At 29.0% G+C, this 21,636-nt stretch overlaps 3 protein-coding genes across 3 annotated transcripts in view; 2 read left to right on the top strand and 1 right to left on the bottom strand.

Moving 5' to 3' along the window:
* Positions 1-1,036: 1,036 nt before the first annotated feature.
* LOC103577364 (uncharacterized protein DDB_G0290685) lies at positions 1,037-3,862 on the top strand. Its single transcript, XM_053737257.1, has 2 exons — positions 1,037-1,200; positions 2,362-3,862. Exons 1-2 carry the CDS (start codon positions 1,150-1,152, stop codon positions 3,760-3,762), a joined length of 1,452 nt encoding a protein of 483 aa, XP_053593232.1. The 5' UTR covers positions 1,037-1,149; the 3' UTR covers positions 3,763-3,862.
* Positions 3,783-21,636, bottom strand: part of LOC103577096 (elongation factor-like GTPase 1) — a 33,173-nt gene continuing 15,319 nt past the window's right edge. The window contains exons 6-7 of the mRNA XM_053737253.1: positions 4,133-4,320; positions 3,783-4,067 (exon numbers count right to left, since the gene is read on the bottom strand). Of these exons, the coding sequence (XP_053593228.1) occupies positions 3,879-4,067; positions 4,133-4,320 (377 nt within the window). The 3' untranslated portion in view covers positions 3,783-3,878. The remainder of the gene's footprint in view (positions 4,068-4,132; positions 4,321-21,636) is intronic.
* Positions 5,125-13,906, top strand: LOC103577069 (protein giant-lens). Its single transcript, XM_008557568.2, has 4 exons — positions 5,125-6,961; positions 11,735-11,952; positions 12,162-12,333; positions 13,273-13,906. The coding sequence occupies exons 1-4, from the start codon at positions 6,701-6,703 to the stop codon at positions 13,510-13,512; spliced, it is 891 nt and encodes a 296-aa protein (XP_008555790.2). The 5' UTR covers positions 5,125-6,700; the 3' UTR covers positions 13,513-13,906.

Raw genomic sequence — 21,636 nt, forward strand, 5'->3', positions numbered from 1 at the left:
AACATTTGTGACGGTCATTTCGAATATGAACAGACTCGTCCGTCGATTAGGTCCATCGGTCTCAAGACCGTCAGCGGACCGTCTTGTTTCAACAAAATATAAAATAGAGTTATTCTGGAAAGTATAACCGAAGAATCAACAAGAAAGTCATGCGCAAGGGCTCCAGGTAGTAAAAGTGGGTGATAATCGTCATTTCGGCCACTCAATTTGACGTAGAAAATATAATTATCGCTCTAGAAAACTGGAAATTGGTTTGGAAGTAGATATTGATCCCCTGCATCGTAATCAGGCGGAGAATGAACTAAGAATTCATGAGAAATCCATACAGAGAGTTTCCAGGTGGTGGACATGAGTGACAATCGGGAGTTTGGCGCCTCAATTTCACCTGTATTGTTTAAATAACATTGTAGCGGGCTTAAAATTATTCTGGGAGTAAAAATATACTCCCTGCATCGGAATCAGGCAGCCATACTAAAACTCTTATTTGCAGCATTCAAATTTATAAATTATAAATAGACACATCAATTTTTTCTACAGAGATCAAGTTAACAAAGCATTTCCAAGGCTACTTTACTAATGATTGTAATAAAAAAAATCATCGTGCTCAATGAGCTCATAGATGATGAAATTTATAAAAAAAAAATGTTTTATCTTAGATCAAGATCCTGGAACTGTTTACTCAGAAATTTAAACAATCGAATATTTACATTTTCAATGAATTTATTTACATACTTTGCTATTATTTAAAAAATACATTTTTTTATAAATCTTTTGAATTTTATAAATTTAACAAAAATTAATTAATGAGTGGGTAAGTATTCGAATTTTAATTTATTGTATATCAATTAAAAAAAAAGGAAAACTAAAAATATGCACATATGGAAAATTGAAACAACTACAAGTGCAATTTTTTCAAAAATTTGTTTTTTATAATTTATTGTTAAAAAAAATAATAAAAAATTACTGGATGTCGGTTAACTTCAGTGTCATGATTACATGAAGATTTCTTTATTATCGATAACAAGATATCGATAATATATTTTTGTCGTTCTAGAGAACACGTGTTTTTATTTTTCTTTGATGTTTATTTAAATACAATAAATATAATTATTCTTTAAAGATAAATAAATAAAATATTCATTGAAAAACATGGAGTCGAGTAAAGAAGACAAAACAAAAATAGTTAAAATAAATAATAATGTAAGTAAATCATTTTTATTTTCAAACTAACAAATAGGTAAATGTAATTTGAGGTTACAAATAATTAAGAATTGAATAAAAAACAATTATTGACAATTATTTCATTTAATTATTCAGTGCAAATTTCTCAGTTTCTAGTTTTATAAAAAAAGACTAATTTAAAATTTTTTGTCTTTAAATAATTTTATGAGTAAAATTTATAAGCAGGTACTTCACTTTTTTTAACATTTTTTTAAAATTATAAATATAATTTTTCTTTAATTTTAAGATTATTATCCGACAGTGCAAATTTTAGCTTTTAAAATTGGAAAATTTGAATTATAAAATTGACATGAATATTTTACCGAAATTTAACAAATTCCGTTTGACTGCAAATTGATGTCAATTGCAAGTAATTTTTTAAAATCTATGTCAGTGAAATTTTAAATACGTTGTCATTTTTTCAATTTATGATTTCATTATATTTAAATTAATTTATAAAATTTTTATACGCTTATGACAGTTGAAAATTATTTAAAATTTTTAAAAAGCGCGGACACTGCCTGAGAATGGTCTTAAATATCTAAGAAAACTTTGAAATACATTTTTAATTTAACTGATGACATGAAAAAGATTTTTAAAAAAAATTTATGACATCTTTGAAAATTACTGATTCTATAAAAATTTTATGTCATGTCCATAATTGGTACATATAAATCAGATATAAAATTTTAAACTTTTTAAAAAAATGTGGTGACATAAATTAATAATAAAATTTATTATTTGAATCAGTGGGAGTATGAAATGAGAGATTCCACTGATAAATTTAATATATTAATAATTATTAATATTGAATTTAATAATGAGGGTGAATGTAGCAGACATCAGACAAATTTAAAATTAACAATAAATAGAGTAAATAATTAATAAAATAAAATTTTTAAAGAATGCGCATTTAAAAAATTTAAGAACTAATAAATGCATTTTTTAAAAATATTATTTTTTTAATTAATTACCCTATTTATTTATAATTTTAAATTTGTCTGATGTCTGCTACATTGACTCTCGTATTTAATAGATAATTCATATTGTTTAATTTTTTTTAAATGTCAATAATTGGGTCTTATAGTTGATAACTAAATAATTTTATAATTAATAATTGTAATTAAAATTTAATTTCAGTTCATATTATTGAGGAAAGATGTTAAAGCCGCGCGTGTTGCAGTAATTCGCAAGTTGACTAAAAAATTGGCGGCAATGAAAGCCAAGAACAGTAAAAATCCCGACGTCAAGGATAAAATTGAAAAATTATATTCTCAAATCATGGAATTAAAAAAATTTAAAACCAGTAAGCTGTGCGATAAAGTATCACTTTTTACTTTAAAAAATACGCTTAATTTACAACAAATTTTGTCTGATAGTAAATTCGATGCTAGAACAAAAGCATTGGGCAGATTGGCGTTTTTCAAAATTTTGAAAAATAGTATCGATAAATTTAAAAAAAATAACCCAGAGTATTCTAGTTGGTTGGAATATAAGGAGAAACTCAAACCTAAGGCGAAGAAAAATAATAAAGATAAAGATAAAAATGGTGATAAGAAAGTCGAGGGCGATGACGAAGGGGAAAATGGAGTAACTGATGCTAAAAAAATCGAAAAAGATGGAAAAGATAAGAAGGATAAAAATCGTGGTAAAGATAAACGGGCTTTGAATGATGATGATGGAGACGGAAAGGAAATTGGAGTTTCTGGAGCTAAAAAAATTAAAAAAGATTGTGAAGATGATGGTCAGGATGAAGACGAGCAAGAAGAAGAGGATATGAGTGAAGAGAACAGTGAAGATGAAGATGAAGAGGAAGAGGAGGATGATGATGAAATTAATGAAGATCAAGATAACGAAGATATACAAGTTAATGATCGTTTGAAAAAATCTATTGCGAAGACCAGTAAAATGAGTAATAAACGACTGATTGTTAAAAAGAATAATGATGGTAAAGAAGATGATGACGACGATAATAATAAAGATGATGACATTGATAAAAAGAAAAATGATGAAGCAAATAAAGTTAAGTTTAAACGTGTAATTGATCCATTCTTCGTTTCTGATGACAATAATCCTATTTATTTAGATATTCCTATAAAACCTGAAGCTGATAATGATGATGATGAAAATGATGAGGAAAATGAAAATAGACGAAACATGAGAGGTAAAATGAGACGACCAGATCGTAATGGTTCTAAGTTCGATAGAAAAAATGATAGATTTAATAACGACAGAAATAAATTTAGTAACGACAGAAATAAATTTAGAAATGACAGAAATAAATTTAGTAATGACAGAAATAAATTAAATAATGATAAAAGAAATTCAAGTGATAAAAATAAATTCAATAAACAAAAGATAAATGACTCAAGTTATAGTAATAAATCAAGTGGATTTAAAAAAGCAACGAATAATGTAAAAAAAGATAAAAATGAAAATAATGCTGAGTTGCATCCGTCATGGGCGGCCCGTAAAAAACAACAAGATATTTTAAAACAAGGGTTCCAAGGAAAAAAAATTGTTTTTAATGACGATGATTAATTGTTAGTTAAATATTTATTTTTAAAATTATAAATTTAATTGAAACAATACTAAATAAAAAAATTTTTATTTAATATGTAAAAAATAATTTCGCTCAACTTTATTTGTATACGTATTTATTTATTTTTCGACAGCGTTCTCTGTTTCTCAGCATGTGTAACAAGTTGTGAATCAACAGGTAGCCCTTTGCGACGTCGTACCGCGTCGATGTATTTTTTAGCGCGGTTTATACTGTTGCCTTTTTCACCAAAATGTAAATATTCTTCTTCCGTTGACGGCACCCAGAATGGATCCTGCTCAATCACCTGTAATTATTACAACAATTATATTAATAATTTATTATATTTAATAATAATTACCGTCCACTTACCTCCCAATGACTAAAAACAAGTTGCGGAGTTGCTAAGCCTGATGTTTGCTTCCGTAATTCTGTCGCTAAATTAAAACTTTCAGGTACTGGCAGTATCGCCTCTACTTGAAATTGTCCACCAAAACCAAGCGCATTTTCCGCAGCAATTACTCGGCCATGTCTGCGCCCGAATTCCGCGTACAGCTTACCTACAAAAAAACATTTCATTTATCTTCTATACAAAAAAAAACTTTTAAGTCAAATCTATTTTTAAGCATCGGATTTAAAAGAATAATAAAATAATAAAAAAAGCCTGAGTTAAGTCGCTACTGTACTGGATCAAAGAAGATTACTTATAAGGATATTAATGGGTCTCGTTTCCGTGTTTGGCCTGCTCCGAACGCAGTTTCTCGAGCTTCCGGTCGGGCGTTATTGAAACACCTGCGTCCACCTGCCCCTTGCCCCTATGTCTCTCCCCTTCTCCGCAGCTTCTCTTACTCTCGCTCGCTTGCTCCTTCATTCTTTATTTATTTATTTATTCATTCATTCATCTTATTTCTATTCATTCACTCCTCGTTTCATTCATTCATTTTTTATTAGTTTTTTTTTTTTTTTTACTTATTTATTAAACATTACTTTTATTTTTTTAATCATTTAAATAATTACATTGGTATTTATGTATTATCCATACTGATAATTATCTTCATGTAAATATATACATATATATATATATGTATATATATTGCCGTAGAAGTTATATATATTTACATAATAGATAGTGTTGTATCCATTGAGACACACGCTGCCTTATACATTTATACAAGTATTATTAATATATATATATATTGCTGTTCACCTCAGCAGTACAATTATTATACGAGTAAGGTGAACCAGTAGAGCCTGATGCTGTAGTGATGCCAGTGGTTGTTTATGCGTAAAAAAAAAATAAGTAAAAAAAAAACGTATAGTGGTAAGACGACAACAGCCGCAGCGGTTCAGAGGAAAGAAGTGAAGAGATAAGAAGTGGAGGTATATAAATGTATATATATATATATATAAAGGTGAGGTGAGTAAAGAGGAAAGAGGAATGGACAGTTGAGAAGTGTGTATTAACATCGATAAGAGTGGGGATTAAACGTGAATGGAGTTAAATTTTCATGAATGAAGCCGTGGTTTTTAATGGCGTTGAGTTAAGGCATTACTTTATTTTAAATTAATTTGTAAGCATAAATAATGAATTTATTTATTTATGTAGTGTAATAAAATGAATTTAATTGGAGTAAATGTATGGATATGTAAGTAGGTTGTGGAACTGAAGATGTTTATTGAAATGAAGCAGCTGTGAAGCGCGAGATAAAAATATTGGCGGGTGTTGAAGATGACGGCTAATGGGCCATCTTTCTCACTCGGTGCACCTGGAGTTATTGAAGCAGTAGGAGATATTTTAGTGGTACAAAGTAAGAAGATATGCCTGGATGCTGCATCGAGTCACTCGAGATGGTACCGGGGAGCGCACCAGCATCCTTAATGCTGGGAGGAGTAAACTGAGCACTTGTATTCCATTTGGTTCTTCTGGTTGTTGGTCTTGGTCTCGGTTAAGGATAAAAATAATAAAATAAGTAAAATGTTATGGGATAGAGGAGAAGGGCAGATACGAGATCGAGAGCAAGAGCAAGAGCTCGCCCGGGGCGAGGGGATCGAGATACGGCTACAGAGCAAAGACGAGGATGCAGGAGGATGAGGTGGAGGTGCAGGAGGTAAAGGTGGTAAAGGAGGAGAGCAAGGTAGTGGCAGCAGGCGGCGATGATGATGCTGGTGGTGGTGGTAGGTCTCAAGTTTTAGTTTGAGGGACATAGTCTCGCTGAGAGAAATATAAAACTAAGTGGGGGCACCCATTCATGCTTTGCCTCTAGTCTACGACTCCAGTTCACCGCAGCATACCTTAGGTATCCCGTGGGCGCCATTCTACGCCCGGCACTCCACTCTGTACTGTTCACCTACTACACGACCTGTACAATTTTACTCTCAAGTCCGAAGGTACTCCAAGTAAATACAGACAACTATCATTCAATAAACATTTGCAGTCACTAATTATTTAGTCATCGTAACAACAACAACAACAACAATCATAATATAGTGTGTGATATATCTAATAATATTGACAGTATCACATGCAATTGTCTATTGAGCAAGTGTCAATCTTTCGTACATTCTCTCAGCATAATTACACAGTTATCTCACTCACTCGCTTACTCAAGCGGTTTCTTTAAATCAGTGCTTGTTATCAAACCGTAAACACACGTTCTATTCGTCATTCGATATCTTGTTTATTAAAACTCGATACTGAGCTAAATATTTATATTTATTTATTACGTGTTTACTAATATGAACACCTTTGACATTAAAGTGATGTGATTCATTTTTATTTTTTAAATATTGTGATGTGGACATTTTGCTGACTATCAAAGACTTGATGATTCATTTATTGATAACAATTTTTTTTATTGATTGCTGATTAAATTTTGCAGTACGCATTTAATAATTTAAGGGATTAAATATTTTTTTTTATTGATTAAATAAAAGTAAAAAATGAAAATGAAGATTGAATTTTTTTTTGCGTTCATATATTTTGAATTGTTGACAACAAGTAGTGGTAGCATGCTAAAATTTGGTGAAGAGAGCGAGGAATATTTGGGAGAATATTTGTCGATAGATGACATCAGATTTCTGATGGAACTCAAAGAGTTTCGAGATGCTGCGATCGAAATCGACTTAGTTGATATTAAAAACAAGAAACATCGTCACGCGCATCATTCACATCAGAAGCCGCGAGTGCTTTATCAGATTGGGGTAAGAAATGTTTTGTTTAAATTTTGTTTTACTTTGTAATGTTAATTTAAATATGTGCTAATATTATCTGATATGGAGCGTTAATAAAACTGCAGGTTGTAAAAATGCAGGCGATGCATGATCACCAAGTATGCTGTTGACCAATTTCCGGCTGAGTTGACTGGCGAACGCGAGTGGTATAGCCAGCATGCGCACGCGCCTTTTTTAGTCTTTAAACCGCTTGATTCAGCCGTTAAAAGCCACTTATTTTTCCGCCTACTATTTTTAAATTATTATCCATAATCAATATCCATTATTTTTACCATATATAATTTATATTGTCAACAATGATAATCATTATAATTACAATACAAATAACAAACAGAAATTACAAGCAATCAACTTCGCCCAAGTCAAAAAAATAAATTAAATTTGACTTTTTTTATTGGAATTCAAGTCGAATTTGAAATTTTTTACTTCAATGGATACTAAAGAGGTCGAGTTTGTCAAAAGCAAGTCAAAAATGGATTGAAACATGTTTGATTTTGACTAATGGTCTACTTAATGACCATTCAAGTCAAAAAAAGTAAAATTTGATTTGGTTCTCATTTAAATTTGTCATTTTTTTGACCCGAGCAAGCAATAATTAGAGAAATCAATTGTTTTGAAATAGCTCGAGTCAAAAAAATTATTCAAGTTTGAGTTCTTTGAGTTAAATTTGAATCAGTAAAGTCCAGACCAAACAAAATTTGACTTTTTTGATTTAAATGAATGCAAACACGTTTGATTTTGAATAACTTGACCTACTTAGTATTCATTTAAGTCAAAGAAGTCGACTTTAATTTAGGTTTGGTTCCAGTTGACTTAAATTGAAGTCAAATTAAATTTTTTTTTGACCGCTAATCAAAAACTGAAAAAATCAATTTTTTTTTATTTTCAAATTCGGGTCAAAACTTAAATTAATACCAAGCAGGTCAATTTAGCCAACGTCAAAAATGAATGAAAAACACGATTTTGATTAACTTGACCTTCTTAGTGGCCATTCAAGTCAAAAAAGTCAACTTTGATTTGGCTTTGGCTCAGTTGATTTAAATTTCAATAAAAAAAATAAAATTAAAGCTCTTTTATCCGAGCTGATTTTTTAATTTTTTTTTTTACATTCAGTTTGTAAATACTCAGACGTAAGAGGGATTATTTTATTTATAGTACAGTAGAATGTCGGTAAATGTTTTCTTTTTATTATTAGTAGGAATGGATTTAATATAAAAATAATAAAAAAAAAGAAGTTATCAAGTAGTTGCGTCGCGATTATATGAACAAGAAAGTAAAAATTATGTAGCCTTGGGCTAAGACTGGCGCCCACTCGCGACAATCTTAAATAACCTGTCGCGAAAGACGAGAGGTAAATGTTGATCTCGAGAAATCGTAATTGTTTATTTTACAAAAGAGTTAATAGCAAAAAAAAAATAATTAATGATAAATTTTTTTAAATTTAATTAAACCGTATAATTTATTTTTATTTAAAAGATAAACGTGTATCTTTTATTTAGCCTTTAGCAATAAGTTGATCGACTTGGAGATCCCTGTGTAACCGTCATTTCCTCTTTAACTTGTAGGTATTATAAGTATAAGTACTTGAACGGTACTGCGAATAACAGTGTCTCCCCGCCTGCAGCTTTTTCTATATCCGCAATTTTAACTTTAATAATAATTCATAATTATCGCGCGACGGTGAGACGGTTAAATTGTCGGTTAACAAAAAAGGTAAATCGTTAAAGCGGATGTTGTTTTACTTTTTTACATCACTGTAAGTTTTTTGTCTGGGTTTAAAAAAATCTTTTTGTTGAATTTTTTAAGGGGGAGAATTTTAAGGAGATTAAATTTAGTCATGGGTACTCGGTCATCTAGAACTTGATTGCTACTGCTTTGGCTACTGGAGCTTAGAGCAGCTATATTACACCGCTGGTGTGCTGCTACTGGATTATTCTACTGTGTTTATGTTGGGTGTTCCTATATACTATATACTATATACGAGTGCCAGGTGTCAGGTTCATTCAGTAATGCGGTTGTGAGAAAAGCGAGAGATGCGTGAGAACTTCCGGATCACTTTGAATTTTTTTTCCGGTCGTCTATTATTATATGTTAGTTTATTGTCACCTTTTGGGACTTGCATTATATATTTATTTATTTTAGGAACCGTCTTGGAATATATGACGATTTTTAGGCGGCCCGTAATGGAACACTTTGAGGACTTTTTTTTTAAATTTTAGTTTTTGCAAATATTTCACTGACTGATTGGAAACGATGTAAATAAAATTAATTTTAGGGAAAATTTTTTGTCAGGGTTTACTTAAAAAATTTTTTTTTTTTTTTTCACGGCATGTTGAGTATCAAATAAAAGCTTATAAGCAGTAAATTTTTATAATTATTTTAAATTGAAATTTATGATAAATTTTTCCAAATCCAAATTTCAATTTTTCTGGAAAAAACTTTTTAAATTTCAAAACTCGAAGATTGGGAATAAAAATAAAAATTTAAACTGGACATGGGATTTAAATTTTTTGCTGGGGTTTATTTAAAAAAAATAATTTTTTTTACGGCATGTTGGGCATCAAATCAAAGCTTGTGAGCAATAGAATCTTATAATTATTTTAAACTAAAATTTTTGATAAAATTTTCCAAACCCAGAGTTTTAATTTTTCTGGAAAAATTTTTTTTAATAAAATGAATTAGAATCCATATAAGTTTACATTTAAAAAATAACTGACGTTTGATTTTCAGAGTTTAAAAATTAAAAATATAAAAATTTAAATTGGACCTGGAATTAAATTAAAAAAAAATTTTTTTTTAATTACTATTGAAGATATAAAAATTAGAATTAAAAATTTCGGTAACGTGAAATGAAAATAAATAAAAGTATTTGTAGGTGACAGAGATTATTAGCATGTGAGCCTACGCAATTGCTTCATTGACTGGTTGCATTGACAGGATTAATGGTACCTTCTCAATGGAAAGTACACGCGTCCACGACCACGAGTGTATATTTATATCCATATTTTTATTTATTTATTTAATATTTTTTGTATTTAACCGTCAATTGCACTGTAGTGAAAGCTATTGGAAAGTCTTTTAGGTGCGCTTATGATTCGTTATCTCCCACTCTGTATTCAATCCTTATTGTTATTACACTGTAATTATTGTAAGTGTTAAAGGTTGTAATCTATACAATAAAGACGATACAAATGTCACTCAGCCATTGAATTATGCCATAGAATAAATTTAAAATAAAAATTTCAGAATATTTTTAAATTTTGAATGTACTGAAAATAATAAATAAATAAATTCGACGTAAATTAACCGGAAGTCGTTTGTAAATCCGAGAAAAATTCTTGTTAAAGTCGTAATTACTGCTTTAGGTAAAAAAAAGATAAAGAGAAAAAAAAAACTAACTGAAATAATCATAAATTATCAGGCCTCCTGAGGTTCGACTTGTATCGAGACGAGATTTTAGGATTAGGTACTGGGTCTACGTCTAGTCGAGTAAAAGAAAAAAAAATAATAATAATAGATAAAAAAAAAACTATCCATTTCCGGTATCGTAGAAAACTCGTAATCTCTTGGCATGGAGCTTTTTGTTAATTCATAAATTCCTTCCTGTGTATCCCTTATCCCTCTTCCTTCTTTACCTTTTTACCTTCCCCCTTTTTCCCTTGGTATAGAAAAAAGGAAAAAAAATAATACCCAGAGGAAAAATAGCCACGAAAAATATCGCAATCAGAAGATGAAAATAAACAATAAAAAAATTTTCGAGAAAAAATAATAATAAAGTATAAAAATACGAATGAGAAGAAGAAGGAGAATGAGGATAAGGATGAGAAGTAAAAAAAAGAATGAGAGAAAAATGATGATAAATAGTTGTAGTTGTAGTTAGTAGTAGTAGAGTAAAGAAAAATAAAAATAGAAAAAGATATCTATCTTGAAGAGGGATCGTCTTGAGGAGGAAACTGTTGACTGGCTTCCGTCAAGGTCCAAGGGATTTCATAGGTAAAAACGTAAAAAGGCATTCGAACGGATAAGTGCTAAGAAGAGTATATGATATGGTATATATATATATATGTATGTATATAAACATATACAACAACAACAACAACAATAACAACAACATCAACAAATGAATGAGCAAGCATGAGTCGAGATGACGAGGTAAAGAGAGAGAGTAAAAGAACGCGGGGAAAGACGTGAGGGATTTAAACTTAAGGCAAAAGGCGATATTTTGATTCGTAATCTCTCGTAAGTAAAGGAGGAAGCACATGGTGGTGATGGTTGTGATGGTGATGTCGCTATTGTGACGTGGGGAGTGGGCTCGTCCGGTTTATTCTCGAGCAGACTTCCGCTATTTCTCGAAGGAAGCCTATTCAGCCATTATTTCACTAACGGCGGACACTGATTTGCTTCTCTAAGAGATCGGGTTTTAGTAGTAGAGCAAAGAGACAACATTCATGTGCACAGAAATGTTATGCTGCTACCAGTGATACGGTTATTGATGTTGATGATACTATACAGATCAATATCCTTGATTCTGGCTCCTTCCGTTCCAATTTCTGCTCATCCAGATCTAGACTAACATCATTTTATTTTTATCATTACAATCTTGGTTTAATGATGCACTGAACACGTTTTGTTTATTTAATAACGACTTTGATAATTTAAATTACATGATCTTTTTATTTTTTTATTGGAGAAGGATTTAAATAAATTGTAATTTAAAAATCTTTTTTTTTTTTTTTTTTACAGAGTAGCGAGAAGGAGCTACCAGAATGTACGAAGAATGAGGTCTGCAGCAAAGTTGACCTCTACGGTACTCCCTGGGTCGAGAGACAATGTAGATGCCCGGAAGGACATATTTGTCCGAAAAGTCTCCATGCTGCTGACGGACATACGATAGTGGATAAAACCAGACAGTACAAGCTCTGCGAACCCGTCAGGAGATTGCCCATTTGTCGGTACTTCAAGTAAGTACCAATTATTTCATTTAAATTTAATGTAAATTAATCAAATCGAATACTTTCCCTTCATACGGTTCGTAACTTCATGATTTTAAGAGTACACCGACAATTACTTCCTTACTATGCACTCTTTTGTACTTTATAGTGTAGAGCTTTTAATAAAACATTGAGCTCTGTCAAGAATGTCATGTACTGATAAATTATTTTTTTTTCAGAGATGTAACGTGGACATTGGCACCAGGTAGTGGTCCCAGAAACACAACGATACAAAAAATAAACTGCCGTTGTCGACCTGGCAGTGTTCCATATCTTGTTAAAAGACAGCCACATAGAACTTCGGACGGAAGTCCTAATTTTATATATTCATTTGCATGTTCACCGCAAAGTGTAAGTAATAGTGTACTGTGGGACAAGGGATGAAACAAAACGATTTTAGACCAGGGTGAAGTTGTCTGACATCACCCACAGTCTGAAATCGTGGCTTATCCTGAGTTACACACAATATTTTTCATGATTATCTGCATTGGAACTTGAGATTTCAGTATCAGCAGCCAGTCATAAACAAGTTAATTTAAGACTAATGGTGTCATCAACTATTAGCGTAAGCGTTAATTGTCATTTGCAATTTATAATTAAGCAGAAACTATTAATACTATTTATTATTCACACTAATTTTTATAAAAATTAATCACAGTCAGAACTGTCATTTACGTAAATAAAATTAATGGTCTGAAATTACTATTAAACAGATGACAAGTATCAGAGTTTAAATTGCGAATGCCTTCAATCAGCGGGCAGACATTATTTGTTTCTTTCAAGGGACGATACACGTTTGTTTCTGCCCGCTGACTGAAGGCATTCGGAATTTACGCGATTGCTAACATTTTTCACCATACCTGCGCCGAAAGTTTACATTTCTGCCCTGTTTAGAGGGAAGAAAGTCGTTCTTTCCTTTTATAAGGAAACAAATTATGAAAATTAGCGCCTGCGTCATTCTTTCCACAAACAGAAGCAAAAGTTTAAACTTTCAGGTGCGAATCTGGTGAAAAATAGTATGCACACCATGGAGAAAAATACGACGTCCCAATCCGCGTGATTGCCGCCCTCACCTTCGGGTTCAGTGGGCAATTATACACGCGGGTTCGAATGTTCTACTTTCCTCCTAGGTGTGTAACATCCTAGTTCTCCGCATTAGACTGAAATTAGCTCGTTTCGACTTGCTGTAAGACACCGAAATTTAAAGATTCAATGCTGGTATCATGAAAAAAAATGATAATATTATTGAAACTATCAATAATTACTAAATATTTTTTCTTTTAATTACAGAGAATACGTTGTCAGGCAAAAGAACCGTGTCGTTTATTTACAGTACGTAAAAGACACAGTCCACAATTAGAAGAAGTTGTAGCGTCTCCACTGTGTCAGTGTTCGATGGGCAGCAAATGTCCGAAAAAACACACCGATCCAGGATCAATACCGGCGAGATCTTACTCAGGATTTGAACTTAAAATTTATAGCGGTTTCTGCATACCGACGCATGAGAACGAGCCAATCTATGTAGTGTGAAACTATTATTGCAATATAATATTTTTTTTTAAATTCAGGTATAAATTAAATAATAATTTAAGTTATTAATTAATAAATCTATTTGTATAGTTTAAAAGTTATTAAATTTATCAAGATAAATTTTATTAATTTATCCGAGACATAAAGACGTTGTTATTTGAATTTCGTCGGTCTCACACTTGTTGTATACACTCTATACTTATTTTGATAAATTTATATTATAATTATTATAAATATTAATATTAAAGTTTAATGATTGTGTTCTGGTGTATATTTTACAAGTGATGAGAGTTACCATTGATTGAAACATCGAGTAAATCTTGCGATCTATTTCACCGACAGTAGGAGAATTACTTCAGTCAGTAAAGAAAAATATTTTAAAGATAAAATTAAATTTAAAGTGAAAGGAATTTTTGAAGATAAAGTCGGTATCGATCCTTGATTTTCGTTAATATTTTTTTTTAAATTAATCATTAATTATTAATTATTAAATAATTCGTATATAACTTTTTCAATGGACTTTTTTTCAATTATATTGTAAATTATTTTAATTATATTTAATAATCGAAATATTTCTTCTTTATCATTATAGTATTACTAATTAAAGATTTCGTAGTTCATAATTATATATTAATTTCATCGATTTGATTAATGTAATTATAAAGTATATTTTTATAATATCAATATTACTTCGTATTATTATTATTTATATTTTAATTATATCAGTTATTGTTAATTATTATAATGAAATGACTTTACTTTAAATCCATGCCATTTTAATTGTTTAACAGTTGATTGTAAATACTTATATTATCTTGCCTTAATAAATAATTATTATAATAATAATTCATCTGTAATGTTAATTAGGCAGTATTGATTTTTACATCGACACCAAACATCTTTGTATAATGTTTCTTATATTAAATAAAAATATATAAAGTTTTCAATAAAAAAAAAAAATTTTTTTTCATTATTTTTCAATTATAAATTTCCTATGATTCTTTGACTTTTGATTCTCAGACAAAATATCATTAGACAAAATGTACTTGGACAGACTTTTACAGTATTTTTTTTCTTCTCCCTGATTAAACAAAATGGTTTAGTCAATGATGAATAAATATCTAAATAAAATTAAAATTGAATTGTTTTGAATTGTTTTTTTAAAATCAAGGCTTAAACAATATCATTCGTATAATTTTTGGAAAAAAAAAAAAAACAAATTGTCGATTTTTTTGCACAATCTAATATATTTATATATAGCGATTCGTCTTCTTCTACAAGTTTTGTGTATAGAAAATTGTAACATATGTTTGTAAAACTTTGACGCTTGAAATATTACTATGCCCTTCAATTACAGGTTGTATGTGTGTGTAATTACAAAATATATAAGCCCATCTACTTGTAACAGCACTGTGCAATTTATTCAAAAAAAATTTGACCAATGCTATTTCAAAAATTTTTGTACTTGAAATAACTAGTATAAGTTGAAAAAATGTAAAAAATAAAGGGATTTCCTAAAAAATGCAATAATATTTTATCCCGGGAATATTTCGGTGTGCACAGAAAAAAAGATTTTTTGGCGTAAGAAATATTTTGCATTATGGGGCGAGTAAAAATTTTTAGCGCCAAAAAATACTTTTTTTTCTGTGTAAGGATATTTTGTCAGAGATATTTTGTCAGCAAATAAAAACGCCGATTACCACTTAGTCATTAGTTAATATGCTATAGTTATTCTAATTAATTTTTTTTCGGTATATACGCAGAAAAATTTCTTGTAAAAATTACCCATAAAGTTTGATACTGTGAGAACATGTAGTAAATATCCAAATTTTTTCTCTGCACATTTTAAAATATACTACTCGATAGCATGTAGATGAAGTGCAATTTCTACTAACAACATGGTCAAAATTTAGTTACTGGCTAGGTGTCCTTACAGTACCGAACTTTATGGGTAATTTTTACTCAAAAATTTTCTGCGTGTAAAATAAAGAATACTTAATATTATTATGCAAAAAAAAAACTGTGAAAGTCAACGCAATATTTTAGAATATTTTCTTTAACAGTGATTGAAAAATATTAGTGAGTTCAAAGTATTGAATCTCAATACAATTTCTTATTCATCAGTACTATTAAAATCGATAGATATTATTGAACTAAACTTTAAAAGAAATGATCAATCATTTAAATTTAATAAAATTTTGTAGGGTGAATGGACCAAAAGTCGGCCATTCAAGGCTATTACTATACTTTGAGTAGGTAAATGTATTAATATGAAACAAAAGAACTATTATCTTTATTTCGTTTGATTCTTTAGTCTTCTTTTTAAATTCATCAATCAATTTATGCTCAATAGCTTCAGCTAACTGTTTTTTTTTAAAACCGAAATTGAGTATTGTAATTCTAGGAAAATAACCCTTCCTTTTTTTTCATAAATGAAGCCATTACATACACGGCAATATCTAAAATACCTATTAGTTAAACAGAAAAAATGAAGGCTCAGGTAGCGGGCTTTTGACGCATGCCATTTAAATTTTTTTTTCCTGAAAAAAAATTATGTCCTTTCTTTAAACCGACGCGAAATATACATATATGAGAATGAACCTTTACTTGTGAGCGATGCGAAATCGAATGGTGAAAGTTTTCTGTGAATCTGATATCAAAATTCATTAGAGTAAAAAAATAACGTTTTAATTTAATAACAATGAATTTTATATGATTTTCATTATTGGCTATGACAATGCAATGTTAGAATTACGGTAAAAAAATTCTTTAATCAATCACTGTAAAATGACTTACAGTAGATCACGATTACACGCAAGAGCTGTTTTTATTGCTGACGGAACTTTATGTAAAAGCAAATGATACTATTTAATTGCTCAATTTAATGCGATTTAATAATTACAATTTATAATACAATTAGTTTGTTATAATTTACAGTATTTTTTACCCGGCAATTATTCTTTGAACTCTCAATATCTACTCGTTTCTACTGACTGTTCATAATTATAGTTGTTAGAAATATATGTACCACCCTTATAATTACATCCTAGTTTTCAATGAATCGTTTATTTTCAAATGTAATTACAATAAAGTATTCCCGTAATAAATTATTATTTAAAACTCAAATTTTTTTAAAAATCTATATTCTATTTTTTTTATCACACTGTGATTAAAAATAACTTTTAGAAAAATTTGATTTTCTCCCAAGAAATTACACAGGAAAAATGGATTTCCTGTCCTACACGGAAAAAAATTATGCTCAAAATTTGAATAGTTTGTAGTTTATTTTCGACTTAAAATTAGTATATTCGATACTAATATCAAACCAGGATTATTATATACTACAAAATTGCTATTATTTATATTAAAATTTGATACACATAGAAGATCAAAATTTGTAATTTCGTATATTAAAATTAATATGAAAAAGAATCGATAAATTGCTATCAACAGTCATTACTATTCGAATAAACATAAACGAAAAATTTAAAAAATGAGGAACCGAAAAATTAGTAAACGTACATATTAATATATAAAGATCTAGTATACGAATTTTTCATTTTATTATTTACCACTTATTCGATATATGTATATAATAAATTAATTTATAATAACGAATAAATAACATTTTATATTAATTATTAGTCAATGGGATAGAATTTATAAAATAAGAGTTAAAAATTTTCGGTATTTTTATGAGCAAAAAATCAGTATCTAGTATACTAATATTTCATTTTATTATTTACCACTTATTCGAATTATGTATATTGTAAATTAATTTATAATGATGAACAAATGATATTTTAAGCTAATAATTGATCAGTGATATCGAATTTATAAAATAAAAGTTTGTAATTTTTTCAATTTTCGGTTGGAAAAATGAGTATCTAAGATAGCAATTCTTAATTTTACCAATCATTACTTTTCAATAGATTATGCCATAAATAAATTAACTTTCACTAATAAGTCACGTGTTATACCTAAAATTAATAATATTTAGTTATTTTTTGCAACAATTGATAGCAGTTTTTAGGAATCTATAAAAATTAGTAAACTACTTTGCATTAAGCACATAATAGTACTAATTATTGATAACAGATTTCACTATCTACTATTATTTATTAATTTTTAATATACTGTTTTTTCCATGTAAGAAAATTTTTTTCATTTTCGTGCCAAAAAATCCTGTTTTTCTATGTATGCTATTGAAAATTTATAAAATATATTTTTAGTAAAAAAATTTCATTAAAAATCATTTTCTCAATCGAAGAAATCTGTTCAGCTCCAAATGCACTGATCTTATTTTTTTTTAAATGTCAATAGATATCGATTTCCGTCTGTCAATAAAATTGTTCTTCATATTAAATAATAAAATAACGTAATAATTTCATCGATTAAAAATATTTTTTTTATCACCGCACGATATTCTGTTTCTAAGCTATAATTTAATAATAATTAACTAAACAATTATTTATTACATCACGGATATAATTAAACTGGCAAGTACAAATATGAAAAATTTTTTCAAATTGAATTGAATAAAAATGCGATTTCTTTATAAAACTGGTACGTGTGAATCCACATAAATCCGTAAGTGTGAATATGATCCGATCATTTTTACACCATAAATACATCTTTATAATATACATATGTGTAAAAATATATATATAAGAATATTAAAGTGTTTAGAGAAGTGTTAAGGTATGACGAAGACTTGAAAGAAAATAATATATTGGATACTACAGATGAGAGTTGTCTGTGGGAATGTTTCGGTCCATCAACCCTCTGTAGAATTCTTTAGTGCAATCAGTATGTTCCATCAACCGTATCTGATAACTGTACACATAAATATTTTTTATATAGTTATTTTCTTTTGTTTTACTTCATTTATTATCGTTATTTATTATTTCGGAATCCTTTTATCATCGATATATTATTATAAATTTAAATCGCGTTATATTTACCGTCACTTATCTCACACTAACCGCAACGATAACAAACAATAATTACCTTTAAATGGATAATAACTAAGATAATGGTATTTTATTATTTAATATAGGATAATAAATAATAATGTTGAATTAAATGATGAATTGAGTAGTTATTTATCGTTTGATTTGAAAGTATAAATAAATAAAAATAAAAATAATTGTAATTATGATGAATAAAATAATGAAGAGCATTAAAATTTATCCAATATGATGATATGTACATATGAATATAGGAAAGCAATCTCTTTTGTGAGAGCCGTAATTGCGAACAAAGAACGAGAGAAACAACGAGAAAAAGCTGCTTGGCTAGAATATTAGCAGTGAGAGAATCTATACAAGCGATAGATAGAGACAGTGCGGGGGCGCTTGGGATTCTCTCATGCAATTTCTCCTGGCCTTCTTCTTCTTTCCTCTTTCTTTCTTGCATACATTTTTTATCGCTTGCTTTTATTCTCTTTTTAATGATTAGCCTTTTTTTTTTTTTAAATTACCAGCGAAAACTAAACCCTCGGTAGGATCATATTATATTACATTATGATGCAGAGAACTAGTAGAGTTTAAATAAAAAAATTTTAGAGATTGTTCTCTTATCCCTATTGATGCTCTTTACTTGTAGCTCTTGGGTACTTGATAGTAGAAAGTCATGCACGTTATCCGTAACCCTCAGGGGCTCATTTCATTTTTACACATTAATGTTACTTTTATTTTATTTTTTTTTTTATTTTCAAGGCTGTTTATTTTTTCACTTTATTTTTCTGTAAGTTATTACGATAAAAAATTAAATATAATAAATAAAAAAAATATCAACAATTTCTTGGGCCAAGAAATCTTTTTCTGCACAGAAAAAAAATTCTTGATCAAAGATAAATATTTTTGATTCCAGAAAATATTTTTGAAAACTTCAATTTTCTCGCACACAGAAAAAAAAAATTCTCGACTAAAGGTAAATATTCTTGAGTCAAGAAAATTTTTTTGGAAACTTAAATTTTCTCAGATAAAGTAAAAATCTTTCCCGACCAAGACGAATTTTTTTTAATTAAGAAAAATTTTCTTGGCTCAAGAAAATCTTGACTTGGTTCCCGAAAACGTTTGTCTTCCAAAATATTTTCTTGCCGTAAGATAACATTTTTTTCTGTGTACAGAAAAAATTTATTTGTACCTTGATAATTTAATAAGAGACAATTTTTTTGATTCAAAATAAATGATAAGTTATATCAACCTATAATTGTATTAAAAAATATTCTTTGTTTGAATACTACAATTGTATGGATAAGTACTAAGGTGCGCTGAGTACAGAACAACAATGAAGAATTGATATAAAATATGTAGAGCATTAATATTGATAAAATAAAATGGGATCAAGATGAGATGCTGTGAGGCAAATAAGGTAGACTGCGCATTATTAATGCAGATGAATTTAAATAGATCCCCAAAGTCACACGTTACACTTAGAGATCGTCTTGGATGGACGGACTAGACGGGCGTTATCGAGTTATACCAATAGATTGATACTTCCTATTCGGCAAGTAGCAATTCCCAAGTATAGTTTGCTGTTGATAGTCGTATGTATATTATATAGCTCAGCATCTACCAACTGGTCTGCATCTGGGCCAACCTGCTTGATACACCTCGTGCCACCTTAAGTACTTTGTATATCAAGTATAGTATAGATGTATAGATTTTTATATTTACATATGCATGCATATATATAGCATACTATGGAATAATTATTATCAAGTAGTTTTATAACGAGGCCTATACTGTTCCGTATTTTCTGTGCCAAAGAAAGTATCATCCTTCATCAAATGATGCGCTCATTTGTTGCCATAGTCATTCTGTTCGTCATTCACGGCATCTTTATATATTTTTATATATATACATATATACATTACATTTGTAAATAATCGACTTAACTATTTGTTAAACTGATGTATTTGATGACTTGATACTAACGTATAGATGTTATTTACTTGCATGCTGTTATTTATTCGAGTATACATTATATACTTGTATGTGAGTGTATGTATGCGGGTTTGATGACTGTGGGCTGTATAAATTTATGTATGTGTATTAATGTTATATATGTTGCTTGGGAAACTTCAATATACTTATCACGATGATTTTTATTATAAGACTAGAGTTGAGCTAACCCGTTAATACTTTGCATAAAAGAGCTTGAGGCTTTGAGGTGTACTGGCAGTTGGTCAAATTGTGGTTTCATAAAACATATCCGTTGCTAATCGTCATTAGACATCAAATAAAAAAAAACTTTTTTTTTTTTTAAATTAGGGCAGGATTTTCACTTTTAAGTGGGTAAACTTAGAAATTATTCATTTATTATTTTTTATTTGTTCTTTGATAAAACCATAACTAAAATAACTTGTTCAGCTGAATCGCATTTATACTTAATCACAGTATTTAAATTTTAATTACAAAAATAAAATTTTTGAAAATTTTCCATTCTCGAAAAAATTTTTTTAATTTAAGACATTCTCGAAAAATTTTATTCAGTAATTAAAAATTAATTATTATTTAGTTAAAAAAAATAAAAAAAGAACAATTAACTTCTTTTCATAAAAAAGAGGCCTGTAATTAAAAAATTTTAAATTAAAATGAATACTTTATTCCTGAATAATAAAAAATCTTGTTACTGTTATTATAATAACTTCTTAAATCACCTTAAATGTACTATAAATAATTTTTCAAACAACATGTTATCTATCCCCAAGAGCAACGGAAGTAATTTCACGTTTAATATATAAAGCATTGAATATTTACCATAAATCTTGGTTATATTTTTAATATTTACAATAAACTAGCGTGGGTTCTAAAACCTCGACTTGCTTCTATAACAAGTATATACCTATATACCCACATATATGTGTAAAAATAAAATCTGGTTATATAGACCAAAGTCATTTATTAGCAGCCTCATCAATGACCAGCTTTCATTTAAATTTAAAAAGTATAAATTTTATCACTTGCATTGGCAACCGATCCTACAACTCGTCTTAGGTATTAAGTAAAGACGTTGTTGTCGTGCTTGTCTCTAACCACCGTTTACCACCAGGACTATTTTTCAGATAAAACCTTTATAAATTTAAAAAATAAATAAATAAAACCCGGGTTGTCG

This window comes from Microplitis demolitor, chromosome 1 (assembly GCF_026212275.2).
Source record: "Microplitis demolitor isolate Queensland-Clemson2020A chromosome 1, iyMicDemo2.1a, whole genome shotgun sequence".
NCBI lineage: Eukaryota > Metazoa > Arthropoda > Insecta > Hymenoptera > Braconidae > Microplitis > Microplitis demolitor.

Bases quoted from the DNA above. Each gene is read 5' to 3' on its own strand.
- LOC103577364 (XM_053737257.1), top strand. From the start codon at position 1,150: ATGGAGTCGAGTAAAGAAGACAAAACAAAAATAGTTAAAATAAATAAT. The intron at 1,201-2,361 runs GTAAGTAAATCA...ATTTAATTTCAG, and splicing joins TAGTTAAAATAAATAATAAT to TTCATATTATTGAGGAAAGA.
- LOC103577069 (XM_008557568.2), top strand. From the start codon at position 6,701: ATGAAAATGAAGATTGAATTTTTTTTTGCGTTCATATATTTTGAATTG. The intron at 11,953-12,161 runs GTAAGTACCAAT...TTTTTTTTTCAG, and splicing joins CCCATTTGTCGGTACTTCAA to AGATGTAACGTGGACATTGG. The intron at 12,334-13,272 runs GTAAGTAATAGT...TTTTAATTACAG, and splicing joins TTGCATGTTCACCGCAAAGT to AGAATACGTTGTCAGGCAAA.